Below are 24227 nucleotides of genomic sequence, written 5' to 3'. Positions count from 1 at the left end.
GACCGCCTTCTGCCACCAATAGCCTCCCACCGGCCAGTACGCTCCCACAGAGTGGGCCTCCTCAGGGTGCCGTCCGCCAGACAATGTCGGCTGGCGACCCCCAGGGGGAGAGCCTTCTCTGTGGCGGCGCCCGCCCTCTGGAACAACCTCCCCCCAGAGCTACGTACAATAACAGACCTCCGGATTTTTCGTCGGGCCCTAAAAACCCATTTATTTCAACTAGCTGGGCTGGCTTGAGTCAAATTTTAAACGGATTTTAAATTGGAATGTTTTAATTACGGCCAAAATTATTTAATTATTTTAAACAGTTTTTAGATTTTGTATGTTTTCTTTGTATGTCTTGTTTTTACTTTGGCTGTTCACCGCCCTGAGTCCTACATTGGAGAAGGGCGGTATAGAAATTTAAACAAATAAATAAATAAATAAATCATTCCCAACCTGCAGTCCAAATACATGACATGGATACATTTAAAAGAAGCTGTTATAGGGTCTAGGACAGGGCTGTCAAACTCATGGCCCGCGGGCAGGATGCATCACGCGCTGGCCACGCCCACACCCAGTTTAGCGAAGGGGGGGAAGTCCCGATACGTCACGTGACACCACCATGATGATGCGATTTTGACATCCCTGGTCTAGGACAATTTGCCATAGCCAACTCACCGTGGTCAACTCATTGTGGAACAACTCATCATGGCCAAATTGCCATGGGTCAACTTGGCATGAGACAGGAGTTACACTAATATCAAAGAAATGGTGGAATAGCATCTTTAAAGAAAGGATGCAAAAGGGTAGACAAAATGAAATGCGAATGACAAAAATTTAAATAATTTTTAAATTAGTTTACATAATTAAACTGAATTGTTGGAATTGTCCCACAGCAAATTTAACGTGGTGAGTTGGCCGGGGTTAGTTGGCTGTGGTGAGTTGTCCCATTCTGGCTGTTATAGACACTCAATCCATTTCCCATTTTCTCTCCTCTTAAACATAACAAAAGGATAAGTAGGTCCTGTAATGCCCTATTATGATGTGGAGGAAGCCTTATTTGGGAAATTTGAAGCTACATTAGAGCTTTCAAGTTCAGGTCACTCAAAGATGTAATTTCATTTCTTCATCCAAACAGAAACTGGACAACGCAGCAAAAGCAAATCCAGAGCAAGTGAGAATTAGCCAAGAACATGGTTCTGTAAACAAAGCGAGCACGCTCGGTTTTTCAGCCTCAGACTTTGCCATAAATTGCCCAGAGTCATCTCGTCTTGGCTGCTTCCTCCTTTCCAACCCACTCATATAATTCAGAGGGCTTTTCTTTTATCAAGGGACTTGAAACTGTAAGCTATTTTTGAAGTATCCAGTGAAATCAATTATTTCTGTAGCTTTCAGCATTAGAACTATTTATATTATTTTTGTCTTTAAAAAAAGAAGAAAGAAAAACACAACACACTCTGCACGAGCTATCAGAATTCAAACTGGAACACAAACAGCTACGGTATCAAGATGATGAGGATGAAGCTCCAGATTGACTCAAGTACTTTTTTTTTTTTTTTAAAGCAAAATTAATTTTAATGTTATTCAATACAGACACAGAATGACACATTCCGCATCCTACACACATCTAAAAGTGAATTAGCCTCAAGGCAAAAAGAGTGGGCTCTATTTATTAAGGCAGTGCAGAGATCCAGATCTGAAGGGAAAACATGATTTGGAAGATACATGCTGAAAATATCTTAAACCAAATACATACTTTCCTAGATCTGTGTGTCAGCTGCAGAGGGAGCTGTGGGAGCCCAGGAATAAATACATCTGTTGAAGATGTTCCTGGTAGGTGCTACATGTGTTCCTATGCATGCTCCATATCACTTATGTTTCTGCATTTATACCTCTTAAATTAGGATTTTTGCGTAAGCCTAGTTTGAATGCATAAAGAGGAAATGCTAATGCAAGAACACTCCCCTTTCCAACCATTAAGCTTTCATCTCTACGTTTCTCTACCTCAGTGTTTCTCAATCTTAGCAACTTTAAGATGAGTGGACTTCAACTTCCAGAATTCCCTAGCCAATGATGCTAGGTATGGAGATATGAGCTCCACATATCTTAAAGTTGTCAAAGGTTGAGAAACATTGCTCTAGCGACTTATCTCCGTGGCTCCACTGTGTTATTGGATAAATAAGGAGAAAGGTAATATTGGAAAATATCCTGAAGGTAGGGAAGGAACAAAAAATGGAAGAAGATCATCTCATCTCATTTGAAAACATGTGTCTCATTTGTTCTTTCAACAACACTCCTTTTCACTTTGCAAGCTATTTGTAAATATTGTTCCAACTAACTTTTTACAGAATATAGGAGGATCTATCTAGTTTCGGCAACCAAAAACTCAAGCTAAATATAAACGGGATCCAATCTGGGTCGGTCACTGGGACCAGAGGTTTAGGACTTCTGAGCTAACAGACTCATCCTGGAGCCCATCCTCAGAGAACTTGTCTCTCACCAGAGAAATTCCCTAATGATGGGTTCCAGCACGAATCCGAAAGATCAGAAGATTAAATCTCTGGCCCTGGTGACTGATCCAGATTGGATCCTGCAACATTATCCTGGGACACGTATGTTTGCTTTCATTCGTAAATATAAACGATCTGTTCAATTATAAGTGTGTCATCTTTTGATAGCCAAGTACTGTAATGCAATTAGGGGAAGAGTTAAGGACTGTAGCAGATGTATCATGGCCCAAAGGGATTGGCGCTAATTCCAACTTCTAATTTCAAGATTTTCATCCCCGCTCCTACATAAACTTTCCCCCACCAGCAGGGATCTCTTTTTTTTTGTTGCAGTTACTGTTTTTAATTGTTCTAAGGCTATTTCTCCTTGTAGTTCAAGTTGCAAAGTGATGGGAGATGAAGCTAGCCAATTTTCATCAATTTTGTCATAAAAGTTTAGTAGCAGTAGAGAACCTGGAGGTCTGGTTCAACCCAATATCCTACCCTGGACTCAAGCATAGTTAGTCAACTGAGAAGGTGAAGTCAACTTACGCAGTCTTGCCCTCACTGTCATGCTTGGTTGCGTTGGCTCCCTTTTTGCCTAAAAGGGAAGCCACTTTCTCCAGATCTGCATTCTCCACAGCTTGGAGGAGTCGGTCATCATTCTTATTCCACTCATGGGTCTGTAAAAGAAAAAAAAAGTTTCAGGGGATTAAGAAGGTGAATCAAGTATTCCTTAAATGGAATTTAGGTTATCTATTGGCTTCACCCTAACCCTAAATACTTCTGGCTTGTACATGTCCTTGCATGGGACAGAATCGTCATGAGAATGAACACAATTGTCCTTCTTTCATATTTATCTCTGGTTATGCTAATCACAATGGTTGGAAGTTTATTATAATGAATCTTGGATTAATTAATAAAGCTTGGGTTTAGAGGTCCTTTGCTTAAATCTTCCCCTTTATGTCCTTAACATGATATTTTATTATAAAGATATTTATTTTAATCTGTAGGAGTTTTTATTGGGGGGGGGGAGGAGAGAGAAATCTCCAAAAATGATAGGAGTTGATGGTTCTGGTATGTATGCAACCTAAGCACTGATTTTTCTCTTTCTTTAAATCCATTTCTTGTTTAAACTTTCTAGACTGAGGATAGCAACGGGACATCAACTTAATTTTATGTCATCTTCTTGGGTAATTGCAGAAAATTGCACCACAGTTATTGTTAACTGAGCACTGAATTTCAGTGTAGCAATTTGGGGAATCATCCAGGATCATAAAAAAAGGTTTTCAAGCTAATTAGCTGTACATCTCTATCTTAAGGTTACATAAAACTAAATCATAATAAAGAAAATTACTTCCTCACAATTTGTTTACAGGCAGTATTTGGGAAGTTGTGGTACTGCATTTTTGAAAGCTGAATCTTGCAGCAAATTTGATATTTTTTTTATCTTGTTGACCCAGAAGAATCCATGGGAAGTAGAGTGCCAAAACAAGTTAGAGAAGAAACTTCCCATGTATTCTGGCCTTTTTGCAAGTTGGTCCACATGGAAAAGTTAAGGGTGGAGATGCCTTTGTTTGAAAGCATCTTCAATTCACAAAAACAAACACGAAGCCTACATTAAACTCAGCCTTCAGAAAGAAATGTGCCCTTTGGTGCCTTGATTCAAGCTGGGTTTTCTATAAACAGAAGGCAATGCCAATCTTTCATATGCAGAGACGTTGTAAATATTTATACTAATATTTCCACCATCGCAACATTCAGTGAGACAATGCTGTTTGACAGTTTGGCTTGACTTTAATCCATAAGGGAGTTTCCATCACTACTAATGAACTACAGATTCTGTTGCAGTTGTAAACCAATCCTGTGGCTTAACACGAAAGCCAAAACCTGAAAATGAGAAAGTTTTTTGGAACAAGCTACTATGACCCAGATGCTAAGGTTCAACTTGGCCATTACCGTTAATTTATTTGGTCTTCAAGGAGCTGGTGGAATGTCACAGCTAGTTTTTCAGCGGCAGAATCTTCATGGAATGACCCTCTAAATATCCTTGAGATTCTGGATAGGTTAGGTAACCTATTTGAGTATATTTTACTTAGCAACATGTAGTTTGATTTATTTTAAAGCACAACTTTAAAATAATTTCTGACCAGATACTTTAATAAATGTACTAAACTGGAAATTGGAGTTGATTTTCCCAGCCTAGGGTGTAACCTTATTCATATACAAGTCTGCCAAGTATATGGGCTTATCATTTTTTTCAAGGAAAAAAAAATGAAAAGGTCTCAAGCAGAGCTTTGTCCTCAAGAGAGAAGCACAGAGTCAGGGCAGAATGTATTCACGCCAAAGTTTAGTCATTGTAAATGACTCACCTTGGAAATGCATAACAATGGGTTGATTGCCTGTCTTACTTCTGTGTCAGCCAGTACCTTCCGTCTTGTCACCCTCCCCAGCTATCCTTTTGTCTAGCACAGGGGTCAGCAACCTGCAGCTCTGGAGCCGCATGTGGCTCTTTCATCCCTCTGCTGCGGCTCCCTGTTGCTGGTCGGCTCCACAATTGATAGGGCTTTTGGTTAGGACAGGTAGAGGAAAAAGGATGCCACGCTAGGAGGAGACTATGATGGGGGGGAACCAGACTTCCGGTCGGCTCCAGAATTGAATGGGAGCTTCTAGTTAGGACCTTTGTGGCTCTTTGAATGTTTAAGGTTGCCGACCCCTGGTCTAGCAGTTCCATATTGAATCATTCTATCTTCTATAGAATATCTTGAAATTAAAATTATGGAGCAACTTATATCAAGATGGCCACTTGTGGCCTGAGGATTTTATGGAGCACCTTCTTTTTTTTTTATTTTTTTGAAAAATGGTGGAAGTTTTAAAACTTTTTGAAATACAAAATATATGAAAAGGCATTGTAAACCTTAAAAGAATGCATTGTATATAATCCTTGGCTTATGACCGCAATTGGGATCAAAATTTCCATTATTAAGCAAGGCTGTGATTCATTTTAAAACCTGTTTTTGCCATGGTTGTTAAGTGAAAGTCACTTGTCAAAAGCTGGATGAGAAGGTCGCAAATGGTGATCATATGACTCCGGAAAGCAGCAACTATTGTAAGTACAAAATGGTTGCCAAGCATCTGAATTTTGATAATGTGACCATGGGGATGTTGTGATGGTCATAAATGCGAGGACCGGTCATAAGTCATTTTTTTCAGTGCTGTTGTAACTTTGAATGGTTGCTAAACAAATAATTGTAAGTTGAGGACTACCTGTATTTCATGTATGTATATCAGAGACTCTTCCCATCCTGCTCACTATCTTTTTGGACAGTTGCCTTCTGGCAGAAGATACAGAACAATTAAAACTCGGACCACACATCTTCTGAATAGTTTTTATCCCAGAGCTATAATTGCACTCAACAATGAACTAAAGGGCCACCATCAGTGAGCTGTTGGACAGTATTACTTGGTCTGTTGTGTGGATGTTTGGGTGGTTTAGAGATGGGGAATTGTGGTGGATGGGAGTGTGTTTGGAGATTGTTGTGTGTGTTGGACCTGGTCTTTGGATGTTAAGTGAATTTCATTGCATGGGTATACTGTGTATACACATACAGTGACAATAAAGTTATTTATTATTTATTTATTATTTATTTGTTTTTAGAAAAGCACAAAAAAGCTACTCATTTCACACTAACTGTACTTCCCTTCCAATTGCAGCAACAAAATATAACTATCAGACATTAAAAAGTTCTTGATTTAAAGGACAGCCTTTTTTCATGGCCTTTTGAACCCTGATAAAATATTATTAGCTAGATAATCATTTGATGTCTAGCTGAAGACTAGTAAGTTCCACTTTCCATGTTTCAGCAAGAAGAAAAATCAAGAATTTCAAAACTGGAGGTTATAAAGATTTTAGACAAGATATCACAATCCAGGGCTATTTACTGAACCGGGCAGGTTGTATTATTTTAGTTCATAGTCAAGTTATCATTTGATAAGCGCTTATCAATGGACTCTGCTCCCTTTGTTGTTAATTGTCTTCAAGAATTTCAAGAACGTAACCGTTGTAAGTGCCAGCTTTCCAAACTTGATTAGCAATGCCTCCCGGAAGTCAGCAAGGGTCAACCAACTTTCCAGTACTGCAAACTACTCACCCATGAACTTATAAAACCTCATATAAATTCACTGAGACCTTATGGAATTTGTCTGCACCTTGGTATTATGCATATTATTTCATTCTTGTTAAATGGAAATCAATAGCCACTTTTTAAGCAGGTGCCGGTTTACAGGATACCACATTGAAGAATCTTGCTATAAAGAAGCAGGTATTATATCTAATCAATCACTCATACTTGAAACAGCAGTGACAAGGCCATTATCTTTTTTACATTATTACTTTACACGACAGGTTGACTTCATGATGGGAAAAGTTCATAAACATTCAATTATCTGCTGGCAGTGTTAATTCATTACTAAACAACTTGGTAAATTGACAGCCCATATTTAAAAAAAACACCTCACAGAGCTATTAGATATTAACTTAGCAAAACAAGACAGGCCACAACCCCACAATTTTGCCCCAGTAACCAATTTCTAGTGACTGAACATCACTTGAATCAATTATTCTTACATCCAAACGAGGTGACCAGGATTTTATATGAGTCTATTTAGTGTGGAATATGCTTATTATTTGTGCCTAGAATTGCTTGATATGAGCGCTGCCATTAAAACGGCAGAAGTCAAACCAGTAAAATGTAGACAGGAATAATGATCATGATACTGATGGGCAACCAGTACAAGTAGTTCTCAACGTATGACTGTAATGGAGTTTGCCATTATGGCCACATGTCATAACAGTCATGAAATAGGTCGGTCATACGATCGACCTAATGTTATGAGATATTTTTTTTTTGTGGTAGTTGTAAAGCAAACCAACCATTCACTATAGGTGTAGTTTTGTCAAAAGCTAGAAGTAAGTTCTGGTTTTCAGCAAAACCATAATAAGATCATAGTCATATGACCGTGGGACACTGGCCATAAATGTGGCAAAGTTATCAAGTGCCCGAAGTTTGGTAACTTGATTGTGGAGAACTTTTACTTTGAATTCAGGTGCCTTTTTCAGGTTGGTTGTAACTTTGACCCGTTGTAAGTCAAGGACTACCTTAAAGATACCATTTATATCAGAGACTACCCAAAAACATACTATATTTCTGCTTTAAAGAGGTAGCCCCTGCCTGCGTCTGACCTCTCCCATCAGCAACATGAACGTCTGTGCTGTTCTGGAATGGGAGATCCGTGGAGTCCTTGGGTCTCATCTTTTCATCTTTCAAGAGTTTCAGTCACTTGGAAATTTGCATATTTTATTAGAGATGTCATATTGGCACATTGGATTTGGAAAATCCAAATCTGAAAGCTTCCAGGTTTTCCCCACCCAAAAGAAAGTCCACGTCCTTGCCTAGCACCCACATGTTCATCACATGGTCCAATCAAAACACCGTCCCAACTGGAGATGCCTCCCAGTCATAGCCCTCCAGGTGCAGGGCAACATATCCTTGAATCTCTGAGAAAGGAATGTTATTATGACTATATATCACCCATGCTCCATACAATCCCCCCTCCCAGTTTCCCACAGCAGTAAAAGTGGCAGGCCTGAAGGCCCAACGCAAAAGATGGCTTCCAAGCCTGACAACATGGTTCTATCACATGACTTCTGGTGGATCTGAAGGCCCTGAAAGAGCATATCCCATTCTCTCGTAGCCTCCACAGTCTCCAAAAATTGAGTGAGAATGGGACATACATTCTAGAATAGTTATTGAACGTTGAATACTGGCATGTCACCCAAAACATAGCGTGGCATCTTTGACATGCATGTCATAGGATCACTATCACTGGCTTAAGGACACCCTTCAAGTATCACATTGAGTATTGCAAAAAGAGACAGCAATTACCCCAGCTAAAAAACCCTAGCAAAACTTGCCTTGGTACATGTCAATTATTAGTTCGATCTTCCCTGTTTTAGATTTGTTTATTGAATGAGGGTTTTAATCCTAAAGCCGTGATGGCGAACCTATGGTAGGGGTCCCAGAGGTGGAACACAGCACCCTCTCTGTGAGCACACGAGCCGTCACCCCAATTCAGTCTGCCATGTATGTGCGCGTGCCTCCCTCTGGCCAGTTGGTCTTTTGGTCTCTGCCATGCATGTGCGGGGATGGGGTGCATGTGTGAGGGTCGCGCGTACATTGCATTTTGGGGGTTTGGGCGCACGCACTCGCATTCACACGCATGCATGTACTTTGAGCACTCGGTCCGGAAAAGGTTAGCCATCACTGTCCTAAAGGATTTACACTGGGATTTCTGATTCAGTATGTTTTTATAGTTCTCTGCTGACCATTATTCTCGTTCACTCATTGAGATTTCTATTTTTTGCTATGTTTGTAACACTATGTAATAATTATACAAGGCTCAGAGATTTATTTTATAAGACATTAATTTTATTTATCAAATCTCTTAAAGAATTAAACATAAACCATGCAAGATTCCCCACTTGCTGTACAATTCATCTTAAGCGGGATACTGCAAATGCTTTATTCTGCTACATCCTACAAGACTGAAATGAGAAGGAATGTGTTTATAAAATAAGACTTCCTGAATTATGGAAGCTGAATTACACTGAAACAAACAATTTGGCATGTACTCCCAAGTTCTCCTCAAGCTGCTGTTGAGAGCTTATGTTTGTGAAGGCTCATTATAAAAGCTTAAGTTGTATCTTTAGAAGGTGCTACAGACATTAACTTAGCAGCATGGAAAAGGTCAGAACATTCTATGAATAATGAACTGTTGTCAACAAAGTGGGAGTGTGCAGAGACTGGGAAATATTTATCTCTTCCAGTTGCCCCAAAGCCAAATATTATTTATATATAAATAAACACACTCTTCTTAGTATCTAGTTGATGGTCTAGAAATCTAATCCTCCATTTTAAAACTCAATCTGTCAACATAGAAATAAAAATGACAGGATTAATAATTATTAGACAATTTGTGAGCCATGGGGTTGTTTCAGAGACATTTCATTACCTAAACAGGGAAACAGAAGGACCAAGGGCAAAAATGCAGTAGTAATAACCTCCAACTCTTCCTGCCAACTTGTTGTAGCTGACGGTGTGATCACTGTAAACTGGCCTGTAAAAGGATTACGATGGGACCAGTCAATCTTATTCTCTGGGGGGCTGAAGGATGAGCAGTCTACCTTTCTTCTTAGTTCTAGGTTACTTCTCTCCTTCATTAGTTTCCATCCATTGGTTCTTGTCTTGGTAATAGTATATTCTTTTTATCGCAGAAAATGACAGCAGAGTTATGGAAGCTGGTGGGACCTAGGAATCTAGTAAGAGATTTTCCGCCTGTACCGAAATGAGTGAACCGAAATAACCGAAATGAGTGAACCACAATTATGCCATTTTTAAAAATGCATAAAGAAAAAAAAATCCATGAAAAAGATAAGGCGAGCTCTTCCTTGGCTTTCCCACACCCTAAAGTTAAGATTGCTTAGTTGATTTATGAAGGGACCCATGATTTTAGGATTATTGTAAATGTGAACAACTAAGACAATGCTTTTGTAACACAGTTTTCAGTTTCCAAACTATTCTTGCTGGTTAGAACTTGTTCCCTCCAAGGGAAAAATCAGATGCCCCAAAGATTTATGTGACAACTTCTCCATGTTCCCACATGTACACAGCAGAAAAGATCCTGCAAAGGCAAAAAACAACAACAATCCACCAGAAACTGCAGTCCAAATCACAGGCTTTATGCAACTTGAAGATTGCAGAAGCAGCTAGACAGGTTGCAGAAACTGCAAGTCAGCAACAAAATGATTGGTGATTTATCTCCAATGCTTCTCAAGAAAAGACAGGCGCAATTACTGTCATCACATGCAATTTATCTTTCTCAGCATGTTGGGAGGTAATTAACCTCCCCCTGTTTTATTACTTAGTGTATGGCATATCATATAAGAACTAGCAATATATATTAACATTTCACTTAGATTAGTAAAACGCAGTAAAATCTAAATGTTAAAAAAGATCTATGTTCAAATACCAGTGTCTACTCTAGGCCATCTAATCATTGAAGCGCAGCATCATTTAAATTAAAACAGAAAATCAGATACAGCTTATAGCCAGTCACGATGTGATCTACAATTTACTGTATGTGGACCCTGCAATCAAACTAAGTGGAGGATATTATGCTGCATTTATACAGAGAATCCCAGCACATGCCGGGTGAGGTGCGAATCCTATTCAGGACTGTCCATTGTTGACGTGGTACATGTAGTCCTCGACCTACGACCACAACTGAGCCCAAAATTTCTATTGTCCAGTGAGACTTTTTAAAGTGAGTTCTGTCCCATTTTACGTCCTTTCTTGCTACACCTGTTAAGTGAATCACTGCAGGTGATAAATTAGTAATCCAGTTGTTAAGTGAATCTGGCTTCCCCATTGCCTTTGCTTGTCAGATGGCCGCAAAAGGGGATCACATGACTTTGGGACCCAGCAACGGTCATAAATATGAACCAGTTGCCAAGCATCCAAATTTTGATCACGTAATCATCGGGATGCTGCAAAGGTCATAACTTTGAAAAATGGTCATAAGTCGCATTTTTCAGTGCCATTGTAACTTTGAACGGTCACTAAATTAACTGTTGTAAGTCGAGGACTACCTGTAGTTCAAAGCCTGGCATCTTTTTTGTGGGGTTATTTATATGTCTGCCTATGTCTGGGTGTGCAACGACCCATTTGGCTTTCCATTGGGAATCAATGTTACAATTTGTTGGGCAGCTGTTGTGCAAGTGCCAATGGGGGAGTCCTGGATTCGAGTCTTCCGGCTGATAAATAAATAAAGTTCAGCATGCGCAAACTCCCCCAAAACATGTACAGGTAGTCCACTGAAAAAAAGTGACTTATGACCATTTTTCACACTTATGACTATTTCACCATCCCCATAGTTTCCATGGTTTACATTTGGATGCTTGACAACTGCTTCATATTTATGACGGTTCCGGTGTCTCGGGGTCATGGGATCACCTTTTGCAACCTTCTGACAAGCAAAGTCAATGGGAAACCAGATTCACTTAACAACCATGTTAGTAATTTAACAACTGCAGTGATTCATTTAACAACTGTGGTAATAAAGGTCGTATAATGGAGCAAAAGTAAGAAATTTCTTACTTAACATCATAAATTTTGGGCTCGATTGTGGTCGTAAATTGAGGACTACCTGTACTTTCATGAAACACTATTCAAACAGAGCGGTTTGTATTCTATTCTATAGGGGCTCATCAATAATCAATTCTCAAACTTCTTAATCTATTCTATGTCCTCCCAATGTATGTCTTTATTCTCTCTACAAACCTTTGGAGGAGATGCTGAAAATTTAACGCTCTGTTTGGTAAATGCTGTTTAAAGTTAGCACAATTTTTTGCAGCTGAACAGGAAACACAGAAGAAACTGGAATTGTGCCACAGGGATGGCAAGACATCCTCTAGTATTAATAAAATAAAATAAAACTTGTCAGTTCTTCAGTCCTCCTACCATACTGCTTAAATCTTCCTCTGGATTGTGTAGCTATGTGGTTTCCTGCTGCAAAAATCAACAACCACATATCTGCAAATCCTACCCAATTAGCCTCTCACTAGGAGTGGAAAATGGCTGGAAGAAAGAAAGAAAGAAAGAAAGAAAGAAAGAAAGAAAGAAAGAAAGAAAGAAAGAAAGAAAGAAAGAAAGAAAGAAAGAAGGGGGAGGGAGGGAGAGAGGGAGAGAGGGGGGAAGGGAAAGAAAGGAAGAATGGAAGGAAGGAAGGAAGGAAGAAAGAAAGAAAGAGAAAGGAAAAGAAAGAATGGAAGGAAGGAGGAAAGAAAGGAAGAAAGAAAGAAAAAGAAAGAAAGAAAGAGGGAGGGAGGAAAAGAAAGAATGGAAGGAAGGAGGAAAGAAAGGAAGGAAGGAAGAAGGAAGGAAGAAAAGAAAGGAAGAAAGAGGGAGGGGAGGGAGGAAAATAAAGAATGGAAGGAAGGAGGAAAGGAAGGAAGAGGAAGGAAAGAAAGAAAGAAAGGAGGGAGGGAGGGAGGGGAAGGGAAGGAAAGAAAGGGAGGGAAAGAAAGAATGGAAGGAAGGGAAGGAAGGAAGGAAGGAAGAAGAGGGAGGGAAGAGAAAGAAAGAAAGAAAGAAAGAAAGAAAGAAAGAAAGAAAGAAAGAGGGAGGGATGGAGGAAAAGAAAGAACGGAAGGAAGGAAGGAAGGAAGGAAGGAAGGAAGGAAGGAAGGAAGGAAGGAAGGAAGGAAGGAAGATTTTTCAAAGAAACACAGAAGGCAACAGGCATCACACTGGACCACCACATGACTTTCTAAAGGCTGAGTTTTTCATCATCCAATTCCACTGGGCAAGACTTCAAAACCACAAATATTTACATGTTTGTTTCTTTATCCCTTTCTGGACTTCAGAATGGGATATTTGGCTTAAGTGATTTTGCAGAGCATACAGCTAGCCTTGGCAGAAGATGCCAAAGATCACATTTAAATTATATCATCAGTCTGACTGCTCTGATATACTCTTGGTTATAAAAAGACCACCAAAGTATTACAAGGTCAACAAACTAAAAATATATAGATCAGAGTTATTAAAGCTTAACTGTATTGTTCAACATTATAACCTGGAAGTAAACTTGCAGAATTTTTGAAGCAAGAATCATAAAGTATTGCTCACTGTGAATAGCTTTGAAATGAGATGGGTAGCAAATAAATTTAATAAATAAATCAATCTGCTTCCAAAAATAACTGAAATCTAGAGATCTCCTTCATAACATGACCGTATAGGCCCGTGATGGCGAACCTATGGCACACGTGCCAGAGGTGGCATGCAGCGCCCTCTCTAATGGCACATAAGCCATTGCCCCGGGTCCAGGCTCGCTGCGCATGCGCGTGTGCCTCCCGCCGGCCAACTGGTCTTCGGGTCTCTGCCGTGCATGCAGAGAGGCCACATGTGGGGAGGCTGTGCATGCACGCATGCATGGGGGGGTGGGCCATGTGCACATGCATGGGGGCGGTGTGTGTGAGCAGGCATGGGGGTGGGACACATACGGGGGCCCATGCACACATGCACGGGGGCGGCGAGCATGCACAGGGGCTGCGCGCACATTGTATTTTGGGGGTTCAGGTGCACGTGTGTGCATTGGGCACTCGATCCAGAAAAGGCTAGCCATCACTGGTTATAGGCCCTTTTAGTGGTCCCTAGTTTACAACCTCAGTGTGGGAATAAATTGATTTCTTCCGCTAAGGGTAGGTAATCAGTAACAGCCCAGGATTTCCAATTAGATTCACAGGGTCTCCCACTTTAATCTTAATACAGGTAGTCCTCCACTTATGACCACAATGGAGCCCAAAATGTCTGTTGTTAAGTGAAACATTTGTTAAATGAGTTTTGCCCCATTTTACCTTTCTTACCACAGTTATTAAGAGAATCACTACAACTGATAAGTTAATAACCCAATTGTTATGTGAATCTGGTTTCCCCGTTGACTTTGCTTGTCAGAAGGTCGCATAAGATGATCACATGACCCTGGGACACAGCAATGGTCATAAATATGAACCAGTTGCCAAGCATCTGAATTTTGATCACATAATCATGGGGATGCTGCAAAGGTCATAACTGTGAAAAATGGTCATAAGTTACACTTTTCAGTGCCGTTGTAACTGTGAATGGTTACTAAATGAACTGTTGTAAATCGAGGACTACCTGTAGTTCAAAGCGTGGCCCATTTTTCTTGGGTTATTTATATGTCTGCCTGACCCACAATTCAATGGTATAATGTATGTTGTATATTGAAGATCTCAGATTCAATTGCTGAAAATTGGAAAGACTGAGCAGCAATTTAGAGAAAAGCCCTCTGCTTTAGAATCCATTGGTTAAAATTAATACTACTGGCTAGTAAATGGATAAATATCCAGCAATTATATTCCCTCCACTGTTTAATTCATTATGGATATAAGGTATGCTTATGATGGTATTAGAGGTCTGTTAGCAAAAGCAATAGCACTTAGACTTACATACTGCTTTCCAGAGCTTTACAGCCCTAAGCAATTTTACAGAGTCAGCATACTGCCCCCCCCCCTCACACACACACAATTTCTGTCCTCATTTTACCCACCTCGGAAGGATGGAAGGCTGAGTCAACCTTGAGCCTGGTGAGATTTGAACTGCCAAATTGCAGGCAGCTGGCAGTCAGCAAAAATAGCCTGCAGTATTGCACTCTAACCAGTTAGTTGGAAATGTGATGGCGTCTTATTGATGATTTGCAAAAAACCATAGGCAGATGGCACAAGAAGTGGCCAAACAAAAAGATACGCTCAGGATTATGCTGATGTGGCTTTGCTGTTGAAAACGGAATGAATGAGACCTAAACTACAGAACTGATTGAGTTTAGAGGAAGAAGACTGAAAAAGTTGTAGTTGAAATTGATGAGATCTTCAAAAGAGAAGGGTAAGAATTAAAAGAACAAAAGCAGTGCAGAGATATGATAGAAGAAAGGATGATTTGCAAGGAGAGAAAGCTACATAGTGAACTGTGTTGTTGTTAACTTGATTTTGTTAGACTTCCTTTTTTTTGTGCCTTTATTTCTTTAGTTTGCTATTTCTTATTGCCTTTCTGTGCTTTGAAAAACATTCAAAGAGGTGTTCTTGTTTCAAAGAAATTCTAAAATTTATAATCCCATGATTGAAATCAAAGCATACTGGGCTCTATGCACAACAAGCTTATTATGAACAATTCTTCAAAGTCTCTGTGCATACTTATTCTGCTCCTCAAAGCTACTGGAACACCTCATTGAGATATCTATTAGTAGTTCCCCCTCAAAGCAACTAAATATATTTAATCAGGGATGCAAAAACACTGATTTAAAAAACTGAAGCTATGATAATAATATATTATAATGCAGACATGATACAACTAGTTTAAAAGTTATGAAAGCATGTGTATCTCCTTGAGTTTAAAAACTGGTGTCATAGTTAGTAACTTTGCATTGTACACTCATCCAAACACAATAAACTAAGGGTCTCTTTTGAGGTGGAAGAAGCAGAAATGCCAAAAGGTGGAGTGTGATAGGGTGTGGAGGAGCACACAAGCAGAGCAACAAAAATCAAGACAAAAAAAAAAGAAAGAAAGAAAGAAAAAGAAAAGCTTTCTAAACTCTACACTTTGTCCAAGCAGGACAAATAACAATAATAATAAGCAAAGCAAAAGTTGTACCAGTAGTAATAGGCATCTTGGGTCCCAAAACATCTGGAGCACTACTTGAATACCATCGGCATTGACAAAATCACCATCAATCAATTGCAAAAGGCAGCTTTACTCAGAACAGCTTATATCCTGCGAACAATAATTTTAAGACCAGCAAACAGCCACATCTGCCTGTCCTAGGACCTTAGGAAAGACTAGACAGGTGGATAAAAATGCCAAATTCAATTAGAACATCTGGCTGACTGTGTGACAAGCCATAATAATAACAACAAAGAAACATGAAAAATGCTACATAGAAAGAATGGGCTCCCAATCTTGTGTCCCTTCTAGGTAGAACATTTAATAAAATGAAACAGCTGGAAAATGGGAACAATTTCCTTTCCCTTATGAGATAGAGAAAGAAATGGTCTCCTAAAATAGTAACAAGGATGAATAGTCACAGAACTGCTTATTGCACATGATTGCCCATTAAATGCTAAGAGAGATGAGCTTAATACTTCCTAATCCAATATTCTCCATTGGTACAACCAGCTAACTTGTTTCCTCACATCTACTGAGATTTAATGATAAAAGCAGCCTGAAGCCACAACAAAACTTAAGTCACCTATTTTTACCCTTAAGCTCTCTCACTGGGAAAGAAATATACAGCTGGATGCAGAGCTAGACCTAAAAGAGACAGAACAATTTATTTGGGAAAACCTTCCTACAACTATCTTCTCCAATCCAGTGCCCTTTGTAATGTATTACTGCACCAAGTGTTGATACAGGATCTTGTGAGCGTATCTTGAATACAACTTTCCATGGTGCACCTCACAACTCAAGTGTATCTTCCATAAACAAGATCTTTCTCTACTTCCAGATCCAGTTTAATGCAGAAAGAATAAGGGATCATTTGTAAACTAGGAACAAAACAACTGCTTTGGGTAAAGAAATAAGAGTCACAATATATAATTTGAAATATGGAAAAGCAAGACTACCACTGGGCATAAAAAAAGAGTAATTTTGAAATGTTAATTTTCCTGTCCTAGTTTTGAAATCTGTGGTATTCCCCAGAGCAACCACTCAGCAATATAACCACTCCAATTTAGCAATTACTTTTCAGTTAATTAAGTTAATCTCCATTGGTCCAAATTTCAAAAAAAAAAAAAAAAAAGCCCCAAAAATGTGTATCATTTGAGGGTCTTTCCAAACCAAAAGTTGAAATACAGTTAATTTTACCATGTCTGTATTAGCTTAAGACAATAATACAGTCTGATTAATGCAAAAGTTTGGACTCCTTTGTGCTCTAAGGATTTCCTTTCCTACTCCCACCCCAACTGTTTCATAACCATTGGAAGGTTCCACATATAATCCTCCCAAAACCAGGGCCGGAGCAGATGACTCAACCATATGGCACAGATCCATTCAAAACCTCCACTCTAATCATAAAATATGCAATGTAGTGTGGCCTCAAGAGACAAGAAAGGCGTCAGATATATGTGACACGGACAAGTATTCCTGGAAGCCAGCTGCTTAGCTATTTTTATAAAGAAATTTGCAAAAGACACATACTACATTATAACGACATGCTAAACCCAAAACAAACATTTTTGAAGACTGTTGTTGGAGTAATTATAAATGGCTTTTCTTTAAAGCAAAATTAAAAGCAATTCTGCCTATAATGCAAATATTACAAATGAATTGGTTAGCATTTTATACAACGTCTGTCATTTTACTGTTCTTTGGCAGCATTCTGCCCGTATTAAGAGAAGGTACTTTCCCCAAAGTACCTCACAACAGTCAAAATATTACCTAAAAATGCATTACAATCTGCAGGAGGAAACTTTTAAAAATTGCACACAAAAGTCCTTCCACACAAGCATATCCTGCTCTTAGCCAACAATTATACATACCGTCAAAAGGGCACTGTGGAAAGACCAAGTACACCTTAGAAGAAAAATGCAAAGTTACTCTGAAAATGCTAAGGTTACAATTCATTTCTTGTTTTGCTCAACCAATACATTAACTCTAACATGAAAATGATTTCAAAAATGAAAGAGTAGGCCATCTGAAATGCTCCTTGGACTTTCCCAGTAACATGGGCAAAAAATTCTGAGCTGCTATTTGAATTAGGCAAAAATATGCCAGTTTTTATCAGGAAAAACTGCACTGAAATGTTTTCTGATCAATGACACACATTTCTTTTACCTATTTGCTAGAAATAACCACCTAAAAACCACTAACAATTCAAAAGCTGTGAAGTTTGTCTAATATTTTATTTACAACTCATTGATCTACTATTGCTAATGAATTTATGAAAGAGAAGACTTTCTTTCCATAGGGAAAAATCAATTTTTCTCCCCTTTAAATTTTTGATATGGGCAACTTTTTACCATATACAGATCTTTTTCTGTATATATGTTCCATGTAACTACATTAATAATCTCAGATAGAAACAATATTTTCTATTTATCCTTTCTTACAACATTATCTAAAATTCTAAATCATTATTTGGATTGTGCTTTAAATTAGGCACAAAGGCCCAATAGTGATGTGAAATCATGGCATTAGTTAAATCTTATAAGCAGCACGGTTACTATAATTAAATTCTGATTGTCCCATAATCTAAAACAGAACACAAAGTACAAAACTGAGCAGCAGAAGATATAACATGCTCCTCTCGCAATACTTTTTATCTAGTTCTAGTCCCAATCAGATTGGAGAAATCAATAACACTTTTTGCTGGTTTCCTTGAAAAATGCAAAAATTGCAGGTGCAAAGGGCCACCTTAGTTCAGTGTTTATTGACCTTTGCATCTTTAAAATATATGGACTTTGCTGGCTGGGGAATTCTGAGAGTTGAAGTCCACACATCTTAAAATTGCTAAGGTTGAAAAATACTGCCTTCATTCAGTTTGACTACCACTTCTCATCACCTTAAGTCAGTGCAGCCATTGGCCTGCAGGCATGACAAGAAGTCCAACCCATTCAAAATATGCCAGCTCAAGCTATTGGCAGATGAATGCTGACAGCTACACATGTCCTGAGATTAACATAACTGACATGGAAAACTGCATGATGTGATAGTAAAGCTAACGATAATCAATTTTAACATCTTTAACAAGAAGATGTACAAGATGGAGGCATTCTTGTCTGGGAAGACATAATTTTGAACCAGGAATAAATGTCACATTCTCAACATTTCTTGCTTTAAGGTACACCTACCAGGTGAACGCCACTGCAAAAAGGGGGCATGTGTCAAAACATTAAGCATGACTACAATTTTGGATTGGATCCAGAATTAACTGTACATTAAGCATGACTACAATTCTGGGTTGGATCCAGATGTCATCATGCTTTAAAACTGATCTACTGATGATTGTCATGTTTAAGCAGACTCATTCAAACCACAGGAGCAAGGTACTACTGTCTAATATAAATCACATTAATTTCACTGGTCTACTCTGCACATGAGCAAGTTGATACCAAGCCAGAATTTAAATAGTGAAAGTTATTTGAAGTGAGAATGCAATGCCATGAGATCCAATGCATATTTTTTTAATTTAGCATGTGACACTGACTTTTAAAAAGAATAGCAAGACTGTACTACAGCTGTAACCCAAAACACAACCCCATCCTGTCGTATCTGTCTTAATAATGAGCCATCTCTCCTTAACTCACTCCAGCTTTTTACACCATCCAAAAATAAAACCGAAGGGAGACACCAAAATTCAGGAAAGGAGAAAGAAGCAGAAGACTATACAAGAGCTACAGTTTAGAGGTAAAATTTGTTAATAAATTCCAGTTACATGGTTTCCTGCCCTTACCGAACTTTGAGTCCTTCCTTTTAAACACATAATAACCACAAGGTTGGATTAGAACATTCAAGAATATTGAAATATTTTGCAGCTGATTCCTCCATGTTCTCATAATTGAGATTCAGTTTGTACCCATCTCTTCTACAGGCAGAGGCTGTTCCACCTGCTTCATATGAAGGTAAAGCCTGGATAGCTCTGCAAACTAAGCACTGTAATTTAACACCAGCTGTCTGCAATTAAAGTAAGTTCGAATCTTGCCAGGCTCAAGGTTGACTCAGCCTTCCATCCTTTCTAAGGTAGGTAAATTGAGGACCCAGTTTGTGGGGGCAATAAGCTGACTTTGTATAAAATATACAAAAGTATGAAGGCTATTGCTTAACATACTGTAAGCCGCCCTGAGTCTTCGGAGAAGGGCGGCATATAAATCAAATTAAAAAATAAAATAAAAAAAATTACACCTATGTAGTGGGAGAACCAGTAACCCCAAAGTACATCTGGCAACCAGCATTTTCCACATGTATTGAATGAGAACTCCCATAATGCCAAGACACACCACCTTCTTTTGCTCAATGCTCAAGCAAATATTGTCTAGTACATAAATCACACAAGCATAAACCTTGCTTTAGCTAATACACCACAAGCGGCTGGGTTTGTTCTCTAGGAGGTTAACCACAAACTGGTTTTTAGCCACAATGATTTAGTTCACACATCACACTAAGCGGAACCAAACAAACCACATCATGACTTGAATTGATGTGTGAAGCCAGCCACTTAATGAAAAGTTCCATCAATGTTTATTTACCCTTGAGTAAATGTCGGTGACAACTGTACCACATCATTAATAACCACCTCTACACATAGCCACTATTACCTATAAGCACAGCCAAGAAATTCTTTTAAAAAGTTTACCTATTGAAAGGGATAAAGCATCTCACTAGCAGAAGAGACCTGGTTTATGTTATCTGTTTACAAGATGTCCTGAGGATATTCCAGAAGATATCAACACTGTGGATATACTAATAACTGAAATATAGTGACATATATCTTGCAGCATGTCTATGCATTTAATGAAATGAGCTGCAGTTTATGAAAACTGCATTTAAATAACTTTTTTAAATTGGAAAAAAAAGAGTTACCAGACTCCTTAATTTTTGCCACCATGCCACTAATTTAGTTCTAGTAGTGCACTCTGTATTAGCCATTTTAGCTTGGTCTAGTGGTTGAGGCATCAGGCTAAAAACTGGGAGTCTGTGAGTTCTAGTCCCACCGTAGCTTGAAAGCTGTTTGAGTGACTTTGGGTCAACCTCTTTCAGCCCAACTTACCTCACCTCACCTGGTTGTTATTGTGGGGAAAACAAGTGGAGGAAGGATATTAAATATGTTCACTAGCTTGAGCTGAAGTTCAAGTTGAGCTTCAAGTACACTAACCTATGGGCTTGCATTCCCATGTTGAACTGGAAATTCATTACCATAAAACTTTGCAGGGAAAGTGTTCAGACATTCTCCACAGTGGTACCTCCAATTGTGTTTCCCTGGCATGTGACAAAATGCCAGATTACTGCAAAACATAGCTTCCCATATACCACTTTTCTTAAAAGAAGGAATAGGATACAGGTAGTCCTCAACTTACAGCCACAATTGACCCCAAAATTTATGTTGCTAAGTCAGAAATTAGTTAAGTTAGTTTTGCCCCATTTTACAACTTTTCTTGCCACATTTGTTAAGTGAATCACTGCAATTGTTAAGTTAGTGACACAGATGTTAAGTGAATCTGGCTTCCCCATTGACTTTGCTTGTCAGAAGGACACAAAGGAGGATCCCATGACTTTGGGACACTGAAACTGTCATAAATGTGAATTAGTTGTCAAGCATCTGAATGTAAATCACATGACCAAGGGTTGCTGCAATGGTCGTAAGTGTGAAAAATGGTCATAACTTTGTAACTTTGAACTGTCACTAAACAAACTGTTGTAAATCGATGACTATCTGTATATGATTATTTTCTAACATGGCTTTCCCCATTTTTTTTTGACCCTCTGCATATCTCAAGTGTGCCATGCAACGGAAAGATGCCACAGTCTGTCAAATGTTTTTAAATAAACTTAAAATTGCCAAAAAAAAAAAAAAAAAAGACTAAGCAAAGTTATAAATAAGGAACAATTTCTGGGAACCAGATAGCTCATTAACAACTTCTTTTAGTTTTCTTTATATTCTAAACACACACATGGATACTCCTTTGAAGAAGATTTTTTCCCCCTAAACAGTTAATGTCAAAACAGGAAGATTCAATTGGAAGATGGATGCGAGCCAGTCTAAGAGAGCTTTATCAACACTCAGCATACATCCTGACATTATGCAAGATGATATTCCTGAAAATACAACAAGCAAAGTCAATGGCAGCTAGATGTATAAGTGAGCAGAATGTAAGGGGGAATGGTGGTCCAGATCAAATAAACCACAGAGTTTAAATAAAGCGCTTGAAAACAACATCTGGGATAAGAAGACGTTCAAGGAAAGCATTAAATAACCTTACCTCATAAATTCAAACAGGCTTACAGGATGCTTTTCCTTCACTAGGCCGTAACAATTTTGTTTGTGTTTCCAAATAGACCCCAGGTAGTCCTTGACTTACGACCACAACTGAGCCCAAAATTTCTGTTGCTAAATGAGACAGTTGCTAAGTGATTTTTGCCCCATTTTACGACCTTTCTTGCCACGACTTTTAAATGAATCACTGCAGTTAAGTTAGTAACATGGTTGTTAAGTGAATCTGGCTTCCCCCCATTGACTTTTGCTTGTCAGGAAAAGGTGAACACCTGACTCTGGGACACTGCAACTGTCATAAATGTGAGTCAGTTACCAATGTTTTGATCATGTGACCAAGGGGATGCTACAACAGTTGTGTGAAAAATGGTCAGGAGTCACTTATTTCATTGCAATTGTAACTTCGAACAGTCATTAAACTGTTGTAAACCGAGGACTACTGTATATTTTTCCCTAAACTAGTTGAAAAGTGCCATACTGAGTTTTTGTTGTTTATTTAAATAAACAAGTTCAGACATAAGACATTATTAGTTCATGGGGACTTGTTTAAAAAGTTTACACATCACTATGAAGGTATAAAAGTTTAATAAGAAGAGCTTATTCTCCTACCAGACAAAAAGAAAAGAAATGAGATTTAAAATGTTATTTTATTGTAATGAACAATAGGTCCATAATTCTTCTGTCTTGATTAACTGTTTATAACGAGCAGATTGAATAATCTTAAAAGAGGAGCCGGCAAACAAGGCATCAATCAGATATAAAAGATAGGATCTGAGTCTGGGTCAGAATTGTAACCTGAGAAAGAGAAAGCTTTTCAGATAAGATTCTTCCTAGTTCTCAGGAAGAGAAAGGGAGAGAGGAGGGAGGGAAGCACATTCAGATTTGCAAGATTCTGTTACTATAACCTACTATAACCTAATAATAAAAGTAGTATTAGCATGCATGACTTTGATTTCCTAATCTAGTCTACATTGAAAGGCTGGCACTGTTTAATACTATATCTTCCTTGTTGGACTCTCCTTTGGGTAGTTTTGGAGCAGAAGTCAACACTTAAGATATATGCATAAATTACTATTCAAAGAGAGCTGCAGGAACTTAAATACAACTTGCTTCTTAGTAAGATCTTCTCACTCCCATTAGAGACATAATAGCTACATGCCAAAACCAGTTATGGGTTTTTTTACAGGAGTAAATTGTTCCTACCTGCTAAAATTAAAGCTCATGTGTGTCCTCCGGCTTTCATACATTCAAAGAACTTCAAATTAGAGAAAATTTAATAAAACACTCATATGTTAGGGAAAATTGTATGGAATTGCTGCAATACCAGGAAAAATTGCAGATGATATGGATACAGGTTTCCATTAAAATTATTTTAATTTTTTTAAAAAAAAACCCAATAGAACTTCAGCTTCTTTAATTCACATATTAATCCAGAATGAATTTATAGCAAGCTTCCACAGCCCTAATCACAATAAGCTAAAGAAGTCAATTAATGTGAACCTGCTACCATTGGAAGAACAACAGAATAACAGAGTTGGAATGGATCTTGGAAGTCTTCTAGTCCAACCCCTTGCTCAAACAAGAAACCCCATACCATTTCAGATAAAAGGCCATCCACTCTCTTCTTAAAAACCTCCAGTGATGGAGAACTCATAATTCTGCAGGCAAGCCATTCCTAATTAATTGTTCCCACTGTTAGGAAATTTCTTAGTTCTAGGTTGATTCTCTCCTTAAGTAGTTTCCAACCCGTTTCTTGTCCTACCTTCAAATGCTTTGAAGAATGGGTTGATTTCCTCTAATTTGTGGCAGCCCCTCAAATATTAGAACACTGCAATCATGTCACCTCCAGTCCTTCTTTTCACTTTACTAGACATACCCAATCCTGCAACCATTCTTCACATGTTTTAGTCTCCAGTCCCCTAAGCATCTTTGTTGCTCTTCTCTGCACACTTTCTAGACAATAGTATTTTTTTTTTTAATCCATAGAATTTTTCAACTTGGGAGTGTTCTCTGAGTAGCTTACATGACAATAACAGCAAACCTGTCAAAAAAAAAAAAACAAACTAAAAAAAATGTGCTATCATCAAGGACTGTGTACTTTGAGAGAACACTGCCAAAAGCCAAATTTCTGGGTGGACATCATTA

The 24227-nt window shown here is 38.5% G+C and overlaps 1 protein-coding gene across 7 annotated transcripts in view; it reads right to left on the bottom strand.

Moving 5' to 3' along the window:
* Window positions 1–24227, bottom strand: part of RAI14 (retinoic acid induced 14) — a 117630-nt gene that overhangs the window by 40996 nt on the left and 52407 nt on the right. For all 7 annotated transcript variants that reach the window (XM_034442418.3, XM_087888205.1, XM_087888202.1 and 4 more), the window contains exon 3: window positions 3021–3151. In XM_034442418.3, the coding sequence (XP_034298309.2) occupies window positions 3021–3151 (131 nt within the window). The remainder of the gene's footprint in view (window positions 1–3020; window positions 3152–24227) is intronic.

Source organism: Pantherophis guttatus, chromosome 2, assembly GCF_059756535.1.
Source record: "Pantherophis guttatus breed Tessera chromosome 2, ASM5975653v1, whole genome shotgun sequence".
Taxonomy (NCBI): Eukaryota; Metazoa; Chordata; class Lepidosauria; order Squamata; family Colubridae; genus Pantherophis; species Pantherophis guttatus.
The sequence above is the reverse complement of the archived record's forward strand: the minus strand, read 5'-3'. Positions and strand labels throughout refer to the sequence as shown.